General features: G+C 39.1%; 1 protein-coding gene across 1 annotated transcript; it reads left to right on the top strand.

Moving 5' to 3' along the window:
• The first annotated feature begins 2,528 nt into the window (after positions 1 to 2,528).
• On the top strand, positions 2,529 to 23,225 carry LOC116940232 (interleukin-1 receptor accessory protein-like 1-A). Its single transcript, XM_032949723.2, has 9 exons — positions 2,529 to 3,426; positions 6,203 to 6,320; positions 6,432 to 6,678; positions 6,936 to 7,104; positions 8,342 to 8,504; positions 8,656 to 8,724; positions 11,026 to 11,161; positions 17,086 to 17,234; positions 22,700 to 23,225. Exons 2-9 carry the CDS (start codon positions 6,218 to 6,220, stop codon positions 22,789 to 22,791), a joined length of 1,128 nt encoding a protein of 375 aa, XP_032805614.2. The 5' UTR covers positions 2,529 to 3,426; positions 6,203 to 6,217; the 3' UTR covers positions 22,792 to 23,225.
• The last annotated feature ends 144 nt before the right edge of the window (positions 23,226 to 23,369 follow it).

The raw sequence follows: 23,369 nt of genomic DNA, 5'->3' as shown, positions 1-23,369 counted from the left end.
ACCTGGTTGAGTAACGTTCTTCCAAAGATTGCTAAATTTGAGAGAGAGAGACAAAACACAGACACGGAGACACATAGACAGACACACAAGCAGAGATAGAGAGACAACACAGAGACACACAGAGAGAGACACACATAGCCACACACATTCCACACAAGTCTCTCTCTGCCCCCCCCCCCCTCTCTCTCTATTTAAGGCCTCGACACAGAGGCGTTGTTTCTCTGTGTGCCTGTGTGTGTCTCTTTGTGTCTCTCTGTGTTGTCTCTCTCTGCTTGTGTGTCTGTCTGTGTGTCTCCGTGTCTGTGTTTTGTCTCTCTCTCAAATTTAGCAATCTTTGGAAGAACGTAATCAACCAGGTAGGGTGTTGACTGTTGTGTTAGCCGACTCTCTGGGTTGCATTGCAATATATTTCTAAGTTTACTAGGTTTATACTCCTCTTTGGTTCTTTCGGTAAAGTCACGTAGAATGAGAATAAAATAATAAATTGATAAAATAAAATAACACAATAATATTCTCATTCTACGTGACTTTACCGAAAGAACCAAAGAAGATGAATCATTGCAGTCACGAAAGCTTTAAATCGAAATTTAGGTTTATACTCTTTGGTTCTTTCGGTAAAATAACTACGTGACATTACCGAAAGAACCAAAGAGTATGGATTCCTGCAGTCACGAAAGCTTCAAATCAAGATTTAATAGGTTTGTTTTCTCATTCATTCTTACCTGGTGACGATTGCTTGTACGCGACTTCACCGAAAGAATCAAAGAGTAATTCCCGCAGTCACGAAAGCTTCAAATCAAGTTTGAGATAGCATACATTCGTGAAAAACGTACCAAGCCGTTGACCTATTATTTTTCCCTGACGATTGCCACCCTCCCCAGGCAAAACTGTAAAAATCCACGTCGAGGGGATCCCTCGTAGCTCTAATTCTAGTCACACTGACTCATTGAGTTTGAACTGTGAGTTATAAAAATAAACCGCACACGCATTCCGTTTGCGCGCAATGCGGTTTATAATTGCATAACGTGTGCCCATTCAGTACTTGTAGTTTACACCGTGGAAACAGCACGAGGCGCGACCCTTTAAACAACAGTTGTAGGTTAATTATGCGCTTGATCATTTTTAAATTGTTGTCTTGAAAAAAGAATGAAACGGTTCCTTTGATTCGTCTTATGGTTGTGTTGGCACAGGAGTTGTATTTAGAGCAACATTTGTCAGTGTTATCAAGACCTATAAATGTATCTTTTTATGGCATGTATGAATTTTACGTAATTGGTGCAATGGCATGAGTGTGCAATGCAACATATTTTCTGCATGTGTTGCTTTAATGTCAGTGACAAACAAAATGAAGAGGACATCAAAGACGTTATGCAAATGTTAAACAATTCCTTCTTTCTGGGAAATCCACTTGGCCGTTCACAAAACCCCAACTCGCCCATTGTTATTCGCCAGAAGACTAAGAGGCTTCCCGAGAGGCAAGTCCAATTTCATGTTCGTGCCGTTTATTATTAGTTTTGAATGTAGTGATGTTTTACTGCTGCAGTATACGTTGAACCGAACTACCGTTCTCTGTAATATATTTAATCTCAGATCAATTGCAAAATGTAATATTTGGTAAACTTACCAAGTTGTTAGTATTGCTGGAAGGTAATTTATACAAAATAACAAAATAGTGAAAATGAATTTATGGTTCATGTCAATTAGCAATATGATGAGAGGTTATATAAGAATATTACTATACCATATGTAAAGTTGGGCAGTCTGATGTCTTAAGTGTTGTTAACTTACTATCTTTAGTATTGCAAATGCATGCCTTATCATTTTTTTGTAGGAATATTTTTCATCTGTAATAACAGTCACCGTAATTTGCACTTAGAAGTGTATTTATGACGTGTTATAAACACTTTATGCTGTATACGTAATTTTAAAGATCGGATATTATATGTCCAGAATATCATAGTGTTACTTTGTAACCTTTAATATACAAGTCCCACTAAACGTACTGTGTACTATGCATTTGTTATTTAATGTGATATCTGAATCATGCCTGGATACACCCTTTACAAACCCATCACTGATCAGTGTGGTGGTGAAGTATGGTCAAAACAACCCCACGACTGACGTGGCATTGGGAGGCCTTCATCTAGTCGTAGACTTATAGAGGGCTGCAAATTATAATTCATATGTATTATTTGCCATGATGATTATGATGATGTTTTATGTATTGCATTGTGCTGCTATATATTGTAATACTACTGGGTAGAATGTAAAACATGACTTTAATATCAGCCCTACTTTAATGTATACTTGTTTTGAATACATTTTGACAATCTTTGTTTTAATCTATATGCAATTTTGATTTAAAGCTTTCGTGACTGCAGGGATTCATATTCTTGGTTCTTTCGGTAAAGTCACGTAGAAGAGAAACAATAAAATAATAAAAATATATTTTTTCTTTCCCTTCTACGCGACTTAACCGAAAGAACCAAGAATATTATTAAAATATTTTCATTTTTTTTTTTATTTTTTATTATTTTATTGTTTCCCTTCTACGTGACTTAACCGAAAGAACCACGAATATTAATCTATATTATTAAGATAAATTCATGAATACAAGTACGCATTACTGTAGATATGTATGCTAGCAATGTGATGACCTGTCATTGTTCAGAGTTTAAGGCATCCAAGAATTCCCCTTTTAACCATTGTAGTGAATGTAGTGCCTCTAGTGGCTGTATGAGTTATATGAACCCATTGCGGTACAGTATATATAATCCAGCACAATATACGAATAAAATAATAATGTATTGATTCGATAAAACATTTAAAAAAAAAAAGCTTCAACCTAATATGCTTCACAGGACAGTATAGTTTTTTCGTATGTGCTGTAATTATGAAATCACGCAGCCATTCCTACAAATCATATCAGTACAGATATCAATCAGTGGCAAGGAATCTGCAGACACATAGGTAACGTAATCTAACCTGACAGCAAGTGCCAAATGAAATTAATCAACTCTCGACTAGAGTACGATTATAATTAAATATTAAACCATTTATTACAACAGCACTGATTACACCCTGGCTCTGTGCACTCGATAAAGCGGATGCGTTTGAGGGTTACACCCTGGACGTGATCACGTAGACAAGTGGCATCACACCCTGGCTGCGTGATGACATTATAAAGTACAGCACTCCCCTTGCTTGGCTCGGCTGCCATTAACATTTGTGCAGGGCGCAGATTGAAATAGAAGGTTATGCAAGCATATTTTATTGGACGTCACCTTTGCAGTCCTCATTTACAGGTCACGCTTTCTCAGGGAACAGGAGGACTGTGCGAAGTCACGGACAACATTTCCTTATTCACTTTTGTTCTGCTGCACCTGCCGCTTGGACCGGTGAACCAGCTTCTTCGCAATCAAACACGTGCGTCCAGAACACGAACACGAACACGCGCGCGGGCACGCTCCTGCATCCTCGAGTGTTTTTTTTATTTGACTCGGGGGATGCGCGCGGCTGTCAAAGTTGAATGGTGAGCAACTACTCGGCTCGCCTGCTCAATTCGACCTCCCGGCGCGGCAGCTGAAACAATGCGCGCGTTTGTTCAGTCTCCCCTGCCTCTCCCGGCCAGGGCGTCAGGAGTAGAACAGATTGACGCCACGTGGAGTCAATGAGCAAGCTCGTGCGTGTGACATCTGACCAGCATGGAAGAGTAGGCCAATATATCCTGCAAGAATGGCTCTCTCTTTCTCTCTCGAGCTGCCTTCAAGTGAAGACCCTTCTGCCAGCCGTAGCATGAACGAGTAATTGCTGAATTTTACGTTCACCTTACTCTATTCAAAATGCAGTGGTGTCTCGGATGTCCAAATGTGCTATTGAGTGGCACTTATTTTCGTTGGTGGTCTCTGTGCCGCAGTTGACATTTACTTTGTCGTTAAAGGGGTCAAACTCTCCGTGGGAACAATTATCTTTTTTGAGATTCATACATTTGATCAATTGTCGGTGGGCTGATGGGCTGAGTTGACCCCCTGACCGGGATTGAACTCGTAACTTTTTAATTGTGATATTGCGTAGGGGGTTTTTCTTTACGGTTGTGCTGTACACGCGATACAACCCGAAAGTACATCGGAGAGATATATTTTTTTTATTTTGCGAATTGAAGAATCTCTGCATAGCTACACCAAGCTTGGTGCTTGTAAGTCAGTTGGAGGGGATTGTATGTGTACTGTCTTCTTTATGTCGGTGAGTGTTTTACGTACAAAGGTAGGTATTTTTTTTTTAATGAACATCTGCATTTTTTAGACGTAGAAGCCATAGCAGGTGAAAAGAACGGAGATGGCACAATGTGTTTTTTGCGGTTTCAACGCCGTAAATATAAAATTAGCACACTGTGCAGGAGCACTGCTCTACTGAAAATGTGGGTGGTAAAAGGCAGAAGTGATTCACAAATGTTCTTGACTGACGGTGAAGGAAGATCGAGGGAATTGTGAAGTGATGTAATAATGGTGTGAGCAGGCACTGTAATGTAATGCTCCGGGCACATTGTTATAACCGTGAAATAATTGAAGACTTACATTTGTTTTAAATGATCATATAAATATAGAAACTGAAAACACTGGACATTTAAAAAAAAACATAGACATGCATCCACAATTGTGCCCACATTCATTATTGTTAAGCTAAACATCCCTTTTTGGTGTCTTCATTCACACGATGATTCACCCATTGCCTATTTGAATGACATTTTACGTTGATCATGTCGAGTACTAGTCATTTATTGGACCGAATGGCTTCACTAGTAAAAATAATGCTGCCCTATGTCGTAAGTCACGGAGGGTGTTTGACCATATTTCACAATGCTGGTGAGTTTGGGTTTGTGAATGGGGAAGGTCTAGGATTGGTTCATATATCAGTCACCACTCGTGTGAACTGTGGTTGGGAATTTAACTCAGTTTCCCAAGTCCGTAGTTGTCTCCGCGCTAACCACTGCACACTTGCTCCAATTTCACTGTGTGGTGAACAATATATTATCTTTACGTTTTATCCAGCTGAGCTAAGCCAAGTGAAATATTTGAAGGTAATTCCCATACTCTCCAGATAATCTCAAACATAACTAATTATTGTTTGTCAAGGTCTAACTCTCTATTTCTATGTATAATAAGATAATTGTTATTGCGAGTTTGTTTAAGTTGAAGTGATGTATTTATACATTGTTAAATGCTGCTCACATTTCCTTTTGCGGACGTTGTGTATTTGTGGCACAATGCTATCATCTCTGTGGCCCGGATTTGATTAATAGCCAAGCCACAGCACAACGTCAGAGCCAAGTAATATCTGAGCATATCCGTAGGGCTCCTCGGATCGACTCGACCTTAGAAATGAGTATTTTGTGCACTGGATGAACATTGACATGTGTGAGAAAAAGAGGCAGTTAGTGGTGTTTGTCATACAACCCTGTTGTATCCTTTGCTTCCCACGATAGGCGGTCACTATATACCACGGGAGTTTCCTCCCGTGGTATATTCTATTTGTGCGTATGGCAATATGTTTTCAGGAGCTAAAATGCCAATGTCGAGGTCTGATAGCCATGTCGCGGCTTTACGGATGAGAGTTGGTATAGTATTGATATTCCTCCATTCAAGGAGCGCAGACTTCTGTGGTTTACTTTGCAATCCATAGTATGGACACGTGGTCTGTAAGGTTAAACTAGGTGATCCTCGTCTTGTACACATATCTGCACATTGCAGCTTAGCCGCATGAACAGAGTTTAACACGCGTCATGACAGAGGCAGCCAAAGTAGGGAAAATGCTCGAGGGGATGTCTGCCGAGGAGACGGAGTTGATTAAAGTTTGTGGGCTCTGAACCTTGACTGCAGCCTTGCACCCCTTTGGTTCTTAATCGTAAACAAAACAAAAATGTGTAATGTTAATAAATACATAGGTTTGATGAAGCAAAGTTAGTTGTACTTACGTGCCCGTGCTTATTTTAGCTTTCGATGGTTTACCTTCGAAAATAGTCTGGCATGTCTCGCACCCCAAGGGGTGCATGCACCCCAGGTTAAGAAGAAGAAGAACCACTGTGCTAGATGGATTGCTGCATCGATGGATGTGAGAGCTCGCGATGGTTTTGAGAGGGATTCATGCAGCAGTAAATTGACTGTAGCTCATGGTGATTTTATGCATTGCTATGTTCCACCAACAGGTTCAAGAAATTGCGATGACGCTGAAGAACAGAATGGGGACATGTCTCTTCATTTTATACTTGTCTATGTCAGCCAACTGCTTCAACTACCAGTCCACAAGGACACCTAAAAACCACGGTCAGTTCATTACAAAGCGCATTTCACATTCACGCAAGCATCGGTGTTACATTAGAGCAATGTTTTATCCAGCGCCGCGTGTTAGTAATCGGTGCAATGTGTGTCTTTTAGTGTGCATCACGGATAAGATATTACACGTGGAGGCACTCGAGGGTGACGCATCAATGATAGCGTGTGACCTGTCAAATGAAATTTCTACGTCCGATGCCACCACTGTCAGATGGCACAAGGTTTCAAATGACTCCTCAAGCCAACGGGCTTTAGCATTCGAAGAGCACCGCGTTGTGGAGGATGGCCACGCCGTGTGGTTTCTACCAAGTCACAGAGATGATCAAGGGCTTTACGTCTGCCATCTGCAGTGAGTCTAAGCCTATTGAGTCTCAGAGATCTGAAGGCCAGATATTGCACAAGACAATTACACAGACAGACAAACTCACACACACACACACTTATTTCGAATATATTTTTTGTCAGTTTAAATCTTGAAAAAAAAACAAGTGTTTTCACAAAACAATATTTCTTTAATAATTAGTGTACAGATTATATTACGTGCTTTAAGTATTATAGTCATTTTAATCGATTAACATATGAACGGAACTGTCTTTTTTGTTTCAGAAATGCAATTTCCTGCATTAACTTCACAGTGGCTATTAGAGAAAACCGCCTTTGCTACAGTGGAAATAATGTATACAGTAGCTTTACTAAAAGTGGAAAGAATAAACGCTTGTTTTGTCCACGTGATATTCTTCAGTCATCAGAGAATGCAAACTTCACTTGGTACAAGGTATTAACGCACACCACTTATATTCACTCTCTATTTGTGCATCATTTGTTTTTACTGCAATATGAGTTACACAGGACTTATGTAAACAACAAACCTCCTGCTGGAAGAAACGTTATCATCGCTGCCATCGCCATCACCTGACCGGTTAGGCTGATAGCCCTTATTTTAACCACTCTGCTGTATTTATCCTTTGTTTTTGTGTCACAACTTTGTGAATTCCCCCGACCAATTTGGTTTAACCCAATGTAAAACTACGTCTATACTGTGTTGGTTCCTCTGATAAGTGTATTGTTTACAAACAGATTTTACAGGTTAGGTCTGAGTACCAAGATATTTTAACTTATGCTCCATTGTTAGCAATGTAGTGAACTCATTTAACAGACATGCTCTTTTTTACATAAAATCATGGAATTTTTTGTACCACGTGACATCTTTGAGTATTTTTTGTTCAATAAAATGTTAGCTCTTTTTCAAAACCTCTACTCATGAAATAAACAAAATATCCGCTTTTAATTGTTCATTAATTATATTATTAAATTCAATGCTGTAGAATCTGTAATCATTAACACTGCATCAACTCTGTGTTTAGTCCCCTTGTGAGAGTTTGGCTTTTGAGAAAGACACGGGAAAATGGGATAATCCTTCAAAAACACTGGTTATCCTTGCACTTTTGTGGCAAAAAGATGTACATTTCGAAAGAATCTTAATGGTTTCATCATCAGCATCAGCATCATCAGCCATGACCTTTCCACTGCTGGACAAATGTCTCGCCAAGCCATTGTCCCCTCTCATGGCCTTGCGATGCAACAAGTTGATTTCATCGCTCCATCTCCTCAGTAAATGTGCTTCTCGGGTTCTCTCACGCCTTTGGCTGCCACTCTGTTGGTAGTCTCGACCACCAGCCATTATCTCTTCCAGCGATGTGTCCATACAGTCTACTCCGATGCGCCTTGCGGTCGTATGCTTAACACGGAGCCAAAAAATAACCGATGTAAATAATTTTACTAATTGTTATACACGTCTCATGAATATACAACATATCTCACATGTGAGTTGTTTGTTATTGTTAAGAGTGATGGCTTTGTGCGCTCTCACGATTTCAACAATACATTGCGGGAGTTAATATACGGATCAATGGTATTTCATCGATATTTGTTTGAGTGCCAAGCGCCATTTCAATGTATGTATTTAATGTAAAATGCCATTTAAAAGGTTTCCTGTTGCTTATTTGTTGCAGAATTGTCGTGCCATAGATACGAGTGCAGAGCAGAACAGAGGGAATGAATTGACGATCCACAACGTGACTGTAAAAGATGCGGGGAAATACACATGTGAAGTGCACTTCCAGAAGTTTGGCAGACATCATAAAGCAAGCAAAACATTTAGCCTGCAAGTGAAAGGTAATTAACCAGTTTGGAACGAAACTGATGCATGCCTATTTAATGATTAGAAAAAAAACGGAGAGCTACGTTTTGCACTTTTTTCTTCTTTAATATTGCTTTGGTAACACGTAGTGTTTCAAACTAATTTGATGTATATTTTCACGTGTAGAAATTGTGATGGGAAAAAAGCCTGAAATTCTTCAACCTCGAAAGAATAATTTCAGAAACGTTTCTCTTGGTAAGTACATGTGTGAATCACTCGTAAAAAATTCTAATTTCTAATCGGATTCAAATAACACTAGCATTTAAATACTACTGACAATGTTCCAAAAGTGTGAAACTGTTACCAATCGAAATGGAGAAACAATAGCAGTTGTGAGAAATAGGATATCATCCAAGAAAACTTATAAAATCACAATTTTTAAAATAACAATTCATTCATTATTTCAGGTAACGTATATATAATCTCATGGGACCATTTCAAAGGTTGTTTTATTTGAATGTTCACCACAAGTAATGTGTGGTTCATGCAGATTTGATTCCTTGAAAAAGTTTTCTATTTAGTGCTTGAACATCTCACCACATCCTGTTTTATTACCAGAAAGGGTAAAACCTCTTCTTATTTTTTCATCATTTGCATGCTGAAAATGTCCCTCAATGTTCTTTCATTCATAATCCTCAGTTCCTATATTGTCCCAAGAAGCTAACATCCGACGTAAAATAAAAAAGAGCAAGTTTTTTTTTTTAGTTGGGCGAAATGAGAAATGTGTGAATTTAAAAGTGAACAAGAACTGAAGGCATTGCCTTCATTGTATACCATATTCTACTTTGCCTGGGTAGGTCACTAAAAGGAACAACAATCGATAAGTAAATATTTCATGGGATAGCATTAACAAGAAGGAACGCATCGCAGGGGAATCCCAAAGTGTGGCTTGTTCATTGAATTCAACGAATATGCAGCACATCTGAACATCAACATGACCATGGGTGATCATGTAAACATTGAGAAGCAATCATCCAGCAGTAAATTGAGCATGTATTTTGCTGATTATGGTTTCAGATTGTGGTGAGTAGGGTTGCCAAGATATGGTGATTCTACGATGTATTGTACGATAATCATATCGCCCATTCTGCAAATTAGTTTTTATATCGTGATTATAATTGCAAAATAAATATTTTCCTGATTAACTATTTATTAAATAACAAACTCATAAATAAATTAAACGTCTATGCTTTGCGAAATAAATTCTGGAGTAAGTGGTGGCATGGTAGTAATATGACGTCATATTTTTTACATTCTGTTAATTATTTTGTAAATGTTTGTGAACTATGAGACTCATGGCAAGGCTTATGTCGAGTGATCTGCAGCTGCATAACTATTCATACTAGACTTACAGCAAAGCACAAACACAATACAAAAATAATGTGATCTACAATTACAAAGATATCGGAAACTGATATCATGGTAAGCATCATATGATTAAAACTAATATCGTGTTGGGAAAAACATATATTGTGAAAATCCTATTGGTGAGGAAGATGAAGCCTCTGAAAATCACTCTCTAGCACTGTAACAAACCTTTGGTGGAGAACTAATGCCGGTTGAAACACAGGAATGCATTGTTATGCAGACACTTAAATATATAGGTCAGGACCACCTGTGGCGTTTTCACGGAAACGTGATGATATTGTATTTTGCTAATGGACTCTTGTAGGTGTTTGTAAATGGACTGCATTTGAATAGCGCACTCTGAAAATGAAGCGCATAACTGCACGTGGGTCTCAATCACAGAGTGGATGGGAATGTAAATTCTGATTAGGAATGATTTGTATCGGATTGGTTTTTTGTGGAATTGTAATATCAGGTCTTATATTTGCAATTCCAGAAAGGCTTTGAACTAGCAATAGAAGGGATTATTAGGAAATAAAATTTAAAATGAAATTTGTAGCCCAGAATATTTATATTATACCACCATCTCGCAACCCAAGACAGACAAAAACAGTATCACCTGTGTAGCTATACATAATTTTGGGGCAAAATCTGTTAGTGAGGGTGTAGTGTGATTCGCACAGCAACCAACCACATTTGTTTTGCTAGTGCTGATATTCACACACTTCACCAGGTATTTGTTTATTTAGTTATTTTCAGCTGGTGGTCTGGATGAAGCTCAGAGCTTTTATAGAGGAGGGCAGGACAGATTCTGATATCACTTGTTAACCACTGTACCACCATTCCCTACCACCATCACCATGAATGTCATCCACCTCATCATCATGCAGAGCATCGCATTAGTAATCTCACAGATTGTAGTAAAATATTGTACAAATGATAAAGACATTTAAATGCTGTAGTAATAATATTACGAATAATGTCCTTTGTTTATGCAGGAAAACTTCAATAAGATCACTTCTATTTATCATACGTTTTTTCAAACATAGCTCACACTGTATGTGTTTTTTTTATTATATTGTATTACATTTGTATGTGTGTATATATTTATACAGTGCTGTATTCCTGATCATTCATTGGCTATTGCAGGTCAGGCAGTAAACATAACTTGCAAGGTTATGTACAACCTTGGCCACGATTTATATCCTCTGGTGTGGTGGACATCCAATGGAATTTTCATTGAGGACAATCATGAAGAAAACGGCCTAATTGAGAGCAGTTACAGGTGAAATTTGCTTCTTAAGTTGTGTCGTGATAACATCCTTTTATTAACACCCCATGACTTTCCGTGTAAATATTGTGCATTCAAACTCTGGCGCTATCACACGTGTGCCTTAGATACACCATGTGCCACACAGTACCCACCGTGGCATGCAGTAATTGTTGAGCACCACACATCGTAATGCTTACATAAGGTGCGAAAGAAGTTCAGCATACATAAACTGCACCACAAAACCACTGTAAGTTAAAACCTGCACGTGATAATGTATATGCTAGTGTTTGAATCCTGACCCCAAGAACATGTGACAAACATCTTGATAATTGATGTCCAGGCAAACACTACTAATTTTAAATAATGTTTATTTTGGGTAAAGTCACGTAGGTGAAAATAAAATAACAAAAAATCACGACGTTTCGGCCACAACACAAGCGGCCTTCATCATAATTTTATTTTCACCTACGTGACTTTACCCAATAGAACCAAAGAGTATGGATCCTAGCAGTCACGAAAGCTTTAAATCTAGAAATGTTTATTTTGTTGTTTTTAACAGTCATACTTTCATCTTGTGTTTCTGATTAATTTATGCATTACATCCTTCTTATTCGTAAATGTAAAAAGTAATTGGTGTGCAAGGCTCTTGCTAGATTTGCTCATCACCATGATCATCAGCTCGAACGAAGGTCTCCCCAATTCATTACTATCCCTCACAGTCTCACGATCCCAGTCCATCTCGCTCCTGCACGTGCGCTCAGCTCATCACTGTGTCTCTCACATAATAGGGCTTCCTCTTAGGTGTATTTTTCCTTGGCGCTAGCCATTCCATTGTCAGTCTCGACCATCATCCATTATTTCTTCCAGCGATATAGTCTCCCCAAATCCACGTACTTTTTATTTTGTATTTGTTTTCTGAGCTGTGTGTTCCTCTTCTGTCTCTCATTGTAACTGAAAACATTCTTGTTAATTTTCATAGTTTTCAGCTTTACTTTCACTTGGCCAGCGTCAATGTTTCCAATATATATGTCATAGTGGGTGAAAAGTAATGTTGTGAGCCCTTTCTTCTTCGGGCACATTGGGATGATTCCAGATCACTGAAGGCACAAAACAGGAAAAAAAAAACCTGCGGTTGTAGGCTTTATCTCTGTCAACCAAAAAAAAAGCCGAAGTCATTTTTTGCTCAAATGAGCATTATCTTTGTGGTGCAGTGTTGTCTCTTCGTTTTTGTGGTGCGGTCATGTCCCTGTGTGTATGTGCTTTTGCGCACATGTGGCATATATCGAAACCTATAACATGTGCGCACAAGCTTTGTATGCATTCATACGGTCGTGAATTCATACGCTCAAGTATGTGTACGGGTCTGTTTAAATGATGAGTTCGCTTTTAAGTAAATTGGTGATCCATTACGTACACTAGGTGGCTGTTTTTGATAAATGAAAATAATGTACGTAAAAGCATTTTCTAAACCTCTCAGGAAATACATTTTCTCTCGGCCATTTTTCTAAGAATAAATCAGGAGTTTAACAAGATGAGTGGGAAGGTCAAAGGTGATTTGTAGAAGGGACATACCACATAGATGCATACAAAAACATGCTATGATTAAAAAAGCCATTTTACAAAACACGCACATAGACATGAAAAGACATGAGAACACTTTAATAATTTCAGTTCACTGAGAATGTATATAATTTAGAAACAGCAGAAATGGGTGAGTTTAAATAATGATGCAGGTGCATTTGCCATGACCATACTTCGATAGATGGTGGGCATTTTCAAAATTTGGTTCAAATTTGTCAGCGTTGTGGGCAGTGTTTTTCATTAAAATGGCTTTCAGCAAACATCATAAAAGCATTTACCGGGAAGTGGACTTTCTTGATGCCACATTAATTACAGGTTTATTTCGCGATTAATTTAGAGCCTTAATGTGGGATATACAGAATACCCTGTGAGCACACACAATGCATACAGATGTCTCTTTATGAAAACAAGATGCCATGGCATACCTTGCAATATGAAATAAACTTACCGTGCAAGGTTGCACATTATTTAAATTATAGTACTTTGTTTTAGCAATTGTATGATAAAACTAGCACTTATAAAAAATGTAGCACTGGTTGGGTTGTAGTCCTTGTCCACTGATTCTGAATGACTTCTGGACATATATCCCACATTTGTATGCATTTAATAATGATTTTGCCGTGGTTTAATGAGTACCACACTGGACTTGCTATCTAGAGGTTGCTGGTTCGACCTGCCGACCTGGCAGTCAAAACAATGGGCAGGTTTTTTGTACACCCAACAGTATAAATGGGTGCACCACAGTTCGGCGATTGACAGGTCACATGTGGTGGGGTAAAGTGTGAATACTCCCACCTCTTCTAAGATGTCTGGCCATCATGGATTACTGGGCCAAAATTCCCTCTCCAGAGGTTTCATAGAGCCCCTTCTTGTGGAGACCCTTGCGGCAGCAGTGGTGTGAGCAGGGACATGCATAGTTGCGGCTCTAATTTTAAAGTTGTCATTATTCAAGGTGCATTTTCACACCGTTTCACGTTTACTGTACATACTGGTACAAATGCGCGATTTATGTGAAAACAAAATTATGGGGTTCGCGAGAAGCCATTGTGGGACCTTACCAAATGCCGAGGCCAACATTAGCAAACCGTGCACATTCCGCAGATGAAGTGACACCTGCAATATCGCAACTGCAATTGCTTCTGAACATTACCTAGTCTTCAATGAGAAAGAAATTACATCTCTGAAAAATGCTTATCGACCTTGCATATGGTAGATGTAGCGGATTTCATTGGATAAATTTGAAATAATTGCTTTTACCTCTCCCATCACAATTTATACATATTGTCTTGCATGTGTCTGTAAGCATGTATGTGTTAAGATTATTCATGCATGTGAATACATAAACACGTAAAGATAGTAAAATTGGGGTGCCCCGCTGGCGAGATGTTAACTACCTCGCCGAGTATACTAGAGATTGGGGGTTCAATCCCGACCCAGACGCCTGTATATTGGGACTTTGCATGTTCTCCCCGTGGTCACGTCGATTTTTCTCCAGGTCCACCGGGTTTCCCCTCTGCATTTAGAAACATGCGTTTCGAGGATTTGGCTGCTGTACATTTCCACGTGATGAGCCACTTTGTTGAGCTATCATTTGTGGTCAGATCGCTCCTGAAAAATAGTTGTTTAGCTCAGTTGGCTTTACCTGGTAAAATAAAAACAGTGTAGTATAATAATAGGGCTTTCCCCTTTTTTTCTGGCAACAAAACAGGTGTTAAGATACTCTTTGGTTCTTTCGGTAAAGTCACTTACAGTAGGTAGAAAGATAATAGATCACGACGTTTTGATCACAACACAAGCAATCGTCATCAGGTGGGACAACCACAGCAAGAAAAAACTGATGAAGTAGGCGAGAGATCTGCCGTGGCACGAGGTTATATAGTAGGCCTCGGCAGTAGGGGGGGAGAGAGAGGGGGGGGGCAGAAAATGGACCCCGCCTCCCCCCCTCTTCTCTCCCCCCCCCCCCCTGCAGCCGACCTGTCCAGTGCTGCTACGGTGGTCCACTTTACTCCAGTGACCCGGGTGCTGCTGCGGGGTCAACTTTCTGCCCCGCCTCCTTCCCCCCCCCTTCTCTCTCCCCCCCTACTGCCGTGGCCTACTATATAACCTCGTGCCACGGCAGATCTCTCGCCTACTTCAGCAGTTTTTGCTTGCTGTGGTTGTCCCACCTGATGACGATTGCTTGTGATGCGATCGAAACGTCCTGATCTATTATCTTTCTACCTACGTGACTTTACTGAAAAAACCAAAGAGTATGGATTCCTGAAGTCACGAAAGCTTCAAATCAAGGTGTTAAGATGTTAAAGCACCAAACTGAAACCTTTTACAAGGAATCATGTCTGCATTAACCGCAATGCTTGTGGTCAGAATGCAAACAAAAAACATACTCTGATAATATATGCATTGTCTTTGAGACTGATTGGTCCACACCAGAGACAGCTTTCTTTTTAGCCTCGTCTCAAACGGTGTTAGACCTTTTAGCCATGGCCTGGAATCAAACGTAGAAGTATTTATGTTTTAATTACAACATATACAGTATTCACATTTCAAATACAGTTCTATGTCAAGTGTATATATGGCAGAAGCATTGCATGAAATTCTGTAATAGATTGGGTTGACTTTACGTCTTAAAATATTGTATTTATAAAATATTAAAACACAAAGTATTTTTTGTCCAATTACACGTCTCTCGAGAGAGAGAGATGTGGGAGGCTAAGGGGCTATTGCAACAACCACAAACACCCTGGCGTATTTGTAGAAAAGCATATAAATCTATAATGTGTACATAACACACACAAGGACACTCCAATCTATCATATCCGTGCTCTCAGTGTGCATCATGTCCTAATGGGCATTACAAGCCAATACAATGGCTGCACATAAAAACGAAGATGTAGACATTAAATGGCATGTGTCTCTGTTATCCTTTGCCTCGTGGCCATTTTCTTTATACCAAATTGTCTTGCCACGTAGAAGACCCCTGTGGGATGCAGAGCTGTATTTGTGGGGCCCATTTCTGTAGAGATGTGCTTGGTGCAATGCTTTGCTTGCGGCTATCTCAAGGCACAAAGTAGAGATTGCATTCAGAAGCACCCTTTTTACATGAGGCTACCTTATATATCATCCTAACATTATTTGTTTTCAATTACAGAAGATTAATTATCAACAATCGTTACTTTACCAGTGGTCAATATCTATAAAGTATGTCCCATGCAATGCAAATCTGTATATCCACCGCTGAAATTACAATTGCCTCCCTTCTTGTGTCATTGCCACACCCACCAAATCCATACAGATTGAATTTATTGTCATCTCAACACTCACACAGATCAAACATAACCGTGCCCACATTTAGGGCAGTGAGTAGGCCTTCATCATAGGAGAAAGATGGGCCAGTGCCCAACACTTTGCCTATTAAATAATTGTTCCTTTTTGGGGTAGTGTTATTGACGAATGTGAGTTTTTTGTTATTTGTGCTTACGCACTGGCAATTACGCAATAGTCACATTGTTTGTGTTAACTATATCAATGCGTTTACATATGTGCATGTTTTGAGATGTTGGTGCATTTTCAAGGGGACACTTTGACTTTATAAAGCGTTGCTATAAGTTTAACTATTTATTTGGAGGTTTCAGACGTAGCATATACTGTTGGTGATTCCCCAAATTGTTCATTTACACACGTTCAAATACACAACCACAAGGTTCAATTTGCAAGTGTTCACAGGATTACCAATTTCTACACTGTGCATAATACAGGTTTTTGGCTTAGATCAAGTAAATTTAAATGTCGTTAAACTGGCCACCACCCGACACAGCCAACTAGTAAGGTTTGTCACGTAAACAGAACATGCCAATTCGTTACAAGTACAGCACACCGATGTGTTGGAGAGCGAATCCACAACATTAAAAAAAATCTATATTGTGGCATTAAAAAAAGGATGTTATTACCAAACTAATGAAAATGTCACTCGATTTGCATCTTGTTTTAAGTCACAAAAAAGCTTCACCAATCAGGATCATTTTCCCATTTCTTCTTTTCACTCGAAAAAATACCACAAAAATCCCCAAGCATGTACCCCCACATACACCTGACTCTTGAGTCATAGGGAGGCTGTATTGCACAGCTTCCTCTGTTGTTTTGCTTTGTCTGCTTTACAAAGTTACAGCAGATTTAAATTTTAACGTCGCATTTGATTTGCATTGTACTCTGGTAATGTCGAAGGTGAAGACACAACGATAACACACAGGCAAAACAAACGTTGGTGTTGTTGTTTTGGCAAATTACATGGGTAAGGAAAATGTCACGAAATAAAAACTAATTCTGCAATTTTGTTCCGTTTTGTACTGTGCGTACAGGAATGTGTCCTCCAATGAGACTTGTTCTGTCATTGAAAGGACATTGACAATCAACAAAGTACAGCCCAACCATCTTGGCTACACCTTTACTTGCTTTGCACAGAATGGAGTTGGGATGAATTCTGCAAGCGTACGCTTACAGCAACAATGTGAGTGTGAATTTAAATGTATTATTTCAGAAAGGATGTACGTTTGGTAATTGCATACACACATTGCTGTAAGTTCGGATGCTTATTGCTGTAGAAGCAAGGTGAATGGGCTTCCTAAACCAAGCAGGAAATAAGTGGTCTCCAAGACAATAATTTAATTCAGTCCAGAGCTTTACCTGGATCTAATATTCATTTGTGGTGTCATCCACCCTAACTCATTTAAACATTCCCATCTAAAATTACACCCAAAACAAAGACCTAATAACATTTGCGTGACTTTCATTAATCATAAAATGAGCATGATGAAGACTTGGATAATGCAATTTAAAGGAATATTAGATTATTTATTAAAATTTAAAAGAGATATCGTACTTTCGTTATTGTAATTTGTTTTTAATACTTTGTCTATAGTGTGCACGACTTTGTCATGCACAATCATGAGTGGACTGAGTGTTATGGTTTTTTGTGCAGCGAAAGTCATGCTGTTGGAAAAAATGTTAACAACACTTACACTTGTGTGAGTATTTGTTGCGAGGTGGTTGTTCTTGAATTTAATGTTTTTTTGGCATCAACCAGAAATTCAACTATAGAAGTAGATATATTGTAAGTGATCAACGCTTTCAGAATGGAATACAACGGAAAAAAACGACTTGCCTTTTACTTGCTTCATAAAAAGTTCATTATTTTTTGGAACAACTTTTCCTTTCACCTTGCTTTTCCTGCTCTTTCGCCTCAATGTTTGGCTACAATTCAGAAAAAAACATCAGTCGAACTTGTAGATTGTTTTTACCAAGTTGTTCGAGGTCGTTGTCATGTCTGTGGGTGGTTGATTCATAGAGCATTATCTTTTGAGTGTTCTAGACACATGTTGAGACCATTAAATTAGGGACCTCTTTATGTTGAGATAGAATAGCTTGACATGCAGTGAATCTCAAATCACTCAATATCTGACCTTGTGAAACCTTGTCAGCCCAGTCACCATTCTCGTTGCTTGTACCGTACTAGAAATCTCACTTAGTTATATTCCGCAGTGTTTAACAACCATAGGACAACGTTAAAAAACGAAGATTAAATTCAGGAGACAGCACTGACTGCACCAATCTGTTTAAAATTCAATATTCTAATCCTATTGTCCCTCTTTTTTTTTAGTAAAACCCTGAGATACTTGAACTTTGCCGCACAACTCAGGTTGAACTCAACTAACGTGCAGAGTGCTCTGGACGGCGGATCTTGAGAACACCAAATAACTCGGTCTCACGACATTAATTTACGAACGCTTCTCGTGGCAGAAGGCAAGATAGCCAAGTCACCTGCGAATCGCAGGACTACCCGATTCTGGACACTCTTTATCTTGGTGCGATTTTTAAATAGTGTCCATTTAAATAATAAAAAAGGAGAGGTGATGAGATGCACCCTTGTCTAGATCCAACGACCACAGTGAAGATATTTCACTGAACACCTTTAAGATTTGTTGGAGTTTTGTAACGGGAACAGTAGCTAACCATTCACTCCATACCCTTATAGGCCCTGCCAGATATCGACGCGGAACCAATGTTAAACGCTTGTTTTACGTACACCGAACACATGTAGACATGGTTTGCATACTCCGGCAATATATCGTAAACTTAATGGAGAGTGAAGAGTTGGTTGGATGTGTCTTGAATTACTCTAAAATTGCTCTGTCCTTCGAAATTAATTCCCTATTAATATCAGGGGAAACGTTTTGATGTTCTCTGTTGAGAGCTATAACCACCTCACCCAAGAATGTTGTATACTATACTCTTTGGTTATATTCGGTAAAGTCACGTAGGTAAAAATAAAACAAAAATCACGACGTTTCGGCCACAACACAAGTAGCCTTATTTTTACCTACGTGACTTTACCGAATATAACCAAAGAGTATGGATCCTTGCAGTCACGAAAACCTCAATAGTGACCAGCAATTTATGGCAATCAAGACCTACCCCAAATAACTGCTACTCCCTTGATGACGGGCTTCCATTCACCCATTTTCTCAGCCAACACCAGCAGAGAAGAACTCCCACTCTTCTATACCGACTGGTCTGATATCGCATCGCCAAGTAGTAGAGACTCTGATTATATCTAGGCAGTACATTTGATCCTCATTTGTAAGACCCCATTTAGTCATGAAGGTGTTCGAGTGGTCAATTTTCGGATGCCACAGCTGCTGTCAGATCTGTGTTCGCTTATGTGAATTTTCGTGCTGTCGGCCATTACGAGTGCCAAAATCATGGCCGGTGAAGTGTCTCGTCGTAGCTCTTTGGGGTCGAAGCCAGCCAATGTCCAAGAAAACAGAGAGCCACAAGACATCGGCATAGCACTACTAAGTTGCTATTGAATGTATGGTAGTAATATTCACGATAGTATAACTTAATATTGACTTCTCGTAAACTACTTGCAACACCAAGTTAATGCAGGAAAACCTTTCCCAACGCGGCTTTATCAAACGCATGTTTCAGCTATAGATAGTTTACCTAATTAGGTATATTATCCTGAAAATGGGGGTGATGTTTCGGCTGTTACGCGGCTTGATGCTGAGATTCTCATCTCCGCATCGAAAAGTGGTGCCGAGTGTGTGCTACATCTGTTGGATGGTGTGAATTTATTTACTGTGACAATTATTTATTTACCATGCGTGCTTTCGGGCATGTTTCTTTTTATGAAAATATATAAGAATAGGTTTTAGCCTTTCTGGCAATATAACAGGTTAATAAAGAATTAAAGCTTTCGTGACTGCGTAAAATTACTCATTGTTTTTTTTCGGTAAAGTCACGTATGTAGAAATACCATAAAATTATATTAAAATAAATCAATCGCGACGTTTCGACCGCAACACAATCGATCCTCATCAGGTGTAAAGAACAAATCATGGAGGTAAATACAACAAGAAGATGAGAGACGAGGATTCAACAAACCTAAGAAAAAATTATGTGAAGCACAACCAGTCAGGCCAACAACACAGTTAGACACTTACCTGGCAGACCACGAATTTCAGAGGAGTGTAAAATTTTTGCTTAGGTTTGTTGAATCCTCGTCTCTCATCTTCTTGTTGTATTTACCTCCATGATTTGTTCTTTACACCTGATGAAGATCGCTTGTGTTGTGGTCGAAACGTCGTGATTGATTTATTTTAATAGAATTTTATGGTATTTCTACATACGTGACTTTACCGAAAAAACCAATGAGTAATATAACAGGTGTTAAGATGTTAAAACACCAAACAAACATTTTGCAAGGAATCATGTCTGCCTTAACCACATATACTTGTGGTGAACATGCAAACAAAATGTTTATTTTTGCGTGATAATGCAACTCATTCAAGACATACAATGGGAAGTTCAGACATTGCTTGCATGGATCTTGCCGTCCACTCCTTGAGGGTGTTCGTCATACGGACGCCCGGATTGCGAACCACTTCCATTCAAGTCACAGTGTCAGGGGTAAGCACTGGGCACGAGTGCCGTTGTGCAGGCCGCAGAATGGAGACGGCGATTTTGTGTTGAGGTGAAATTGAGAGAGCGTACACACAATAAACGAAAGAGCGACTTGGCTTCCTTTAGTAGAGCAACAATGGTGGAAGTCATCTAGAGTTAGTTAAACAAAGAGGGGGTGATAATTTCAGACACAGGAACGCAACCCTAGTTTTACCATAATAGTATAATATTTGTCGAAAACGTTTTTCTCCCAACACGGCATTTTTCAAGAATGTAATCCCCGTGTTCGGTCAGGTCTGTCTGTTACATTATTATCAACATAATCGAACAACCTCAAGGCCTTTATCCAGCAGTAGATTGACCAAGGCTGATAATGGTGATACTAATAATCAAAGGTCAATAGGCCATTACTAATATGGAAAAAAAATCGTAGGTTTAATGCACAAAGGCATAGCCAGGCTAATTAGGTTGCATGTGCTGGAACAACTAATTTAATCATATAACTCAGTGTTGATATGGAGATGTGATTGGAAACGTATTTTTTCAAATCTGCCATTGCAGTGCCAAACGCACTGATAAACCTATCATCCAGTTGCATACATTTGAATTAAATATGTAATAAGTGCATATTTTGACAGAAGTCACAAGTAAATTCAGTAAAACCCTTGCAAAGTATTCCTGCTTGTGATTATACTTGTTCTCGAGTATATTGGAAAACAAATTGAATTATGTTGGTTTACTTCCTCGGAATTTCAACACTGGTTATGTGTATTGCAGAAGTGATCTCATGCATTTGATTCAACCAAATGCATTGCATTTTAAAACATCTTCTAAATGTGATGCTTATGGCATGGTGGCGTGTGTTTATGGGCATATGTGTTGCAGCTGTATAACTCCGCTGGCATCGGGAGTGCTTTTAACATTTAGGTCAGTGGAAACTAGTGTAGTTTAGTAGTTAGAATGGGCAGATGCCACTGAGAAAAAAAAAACCGCCCATCATTTAAGGAACATTTCCTAAGAGACAGTGGTCAATCTCTTTTCTGGGAAGAGACCAAGAGTGCAAGAGGGTTCAAGACTAAGCGTATAGTGGGAAGATGAGGGAGGATAAGCATTCAGACCTTGGCACACTTCTTGCCGAGATATAAGCAGGGGGAGCTTGCCTGTCTGTGTCATAATCTTATCATATATTCAGAACTTTATCAACACATCAGCATTCAAGCGTGGACTGAGGGAACACGCTTGTAGGTATATGGAATTTCAATGTGACCGGTTTTTTTTTCGCTTGCGAAATCAAGACCACTTACGTGGCATGTTACCTGCCGTCCGTCAATTTGCAATAAATACTGCACGATGTCCGTGCGCAATTGAAAGATAGTTCTTTCTCCGGATATGATGTCGTTTGCGAAGGAATTGCATCAAGTTGTGATACTGAATTTGACGCGCTGGTATTCCCATGTGCGACGTTCACTTTGTTCCATTGTTCTTTTGAAATGTACAGTATGAGAGTATGGATCCAATCAGTCATGAGCAATGGCAAGAAAAAACACATTTCATTGGAAGAGAAGATTGGGGGTAGAGATTAGGTTAAAGAGAGTTAAGGGGGGGGGGGATCAATAACAATGCGCATTACAATATCTGTAGCGTAATTAAAGACGTGACACCAAATGCAAATCAAGCAAGGCATATTTGAGCCTCTTCCATTTTAAAATTGAGCCGATTCTCATCGGAACTCATCATCTTTCATCCGTCATATCGTGAATTCACATGCTGTTCAACTCACGCTCAAAAGTCAAAGCCGTGAAACGTCTCGGTACATCCATACCATAGTACGGCACGTGTTGCCATGGTAAGGACCTATAGACCCCTTTAACATGGTGATTGATGTGTACAACCTGTAACCCGCTGCTGATTTGCGATGAATGCTGCCGTTTGAAGATATTGCGCTGAAATGCATAACAATTTCACCCATTTGACTGCAAGCTCGCACCGTCTGCCCGCCTGTTTTCTCAGGTTCAAGCATGGGCGTCAGATCCAAGGCATCAAAAAAGGCCCTTTACAGAATTCTTTTTTTCGTGCTGCCCTTCTTCATACTCTTATTATAAAACTCAATGTTATGTTTAGCAGAATGTATAGGCTATCTTGCACTCCTTTACCCTCTGTAACTTGAGCACGTAAGATACAGAAACATTATTCACATACAGTGTATATATTGTTTGAAAAAATATAAATAATTACGTTTGTAGTGTTAATTTTGAAGCATGCGTACCATATGCTCGGTGTTGATTGCAGACAGCCCATGTAATAAACATTCCCTGAATATAATTAGACACGTTTTAATAAAGCGCAATGTTTATTTACAAAGGGTTATCATGGTTTCTGTCTTTTAACTATGCAATGTACAACTGGGAAAATGTATATATTACAATAAACATTATTTTTCACATTAATATAATGAAATGTATAAAAAGTGTCATTGGTAAAATTATTTGTCGTAAACCGTAACAAAAAAATGTATTCAAATAAAGTGGAAAATTATCATGGCAGCTACGAATACCGATATCTCAATCACAAAGTGTGCCCGTTCTCACTTTATCTTACATCGTCAGCCTGCAAACAACACACTGTGGCTTTTACAAAGCTTGCAAAATTGTCGTCAATAAAAGAGGGAACAAGTAGTGGG

This window comes from Petromyzon marinus, chromosome 8, assembly GCF_048934315.1.
Source record: "Petromyzon marinus isolate PM22_M1 ecotype Great Lakes invasive population chromosome 8, UKy_Petmar_22M1.pri1.0, whole genome shotgun sequence".
In the NCBI taxonomy this organism is placed as follows: domain Eukaryota; kingdom Metazoa; phylum Chordata; class Hyperoartia; order Petromyzontiformes; family Petromyzontidae; genus Petromyzon; species Petromyzon marinus.
The sequence above is the reverse complement of the archived record's forward strand: the minus strand, read 5'-3'. Positions and strand labels throughout refer to the sequence as shown.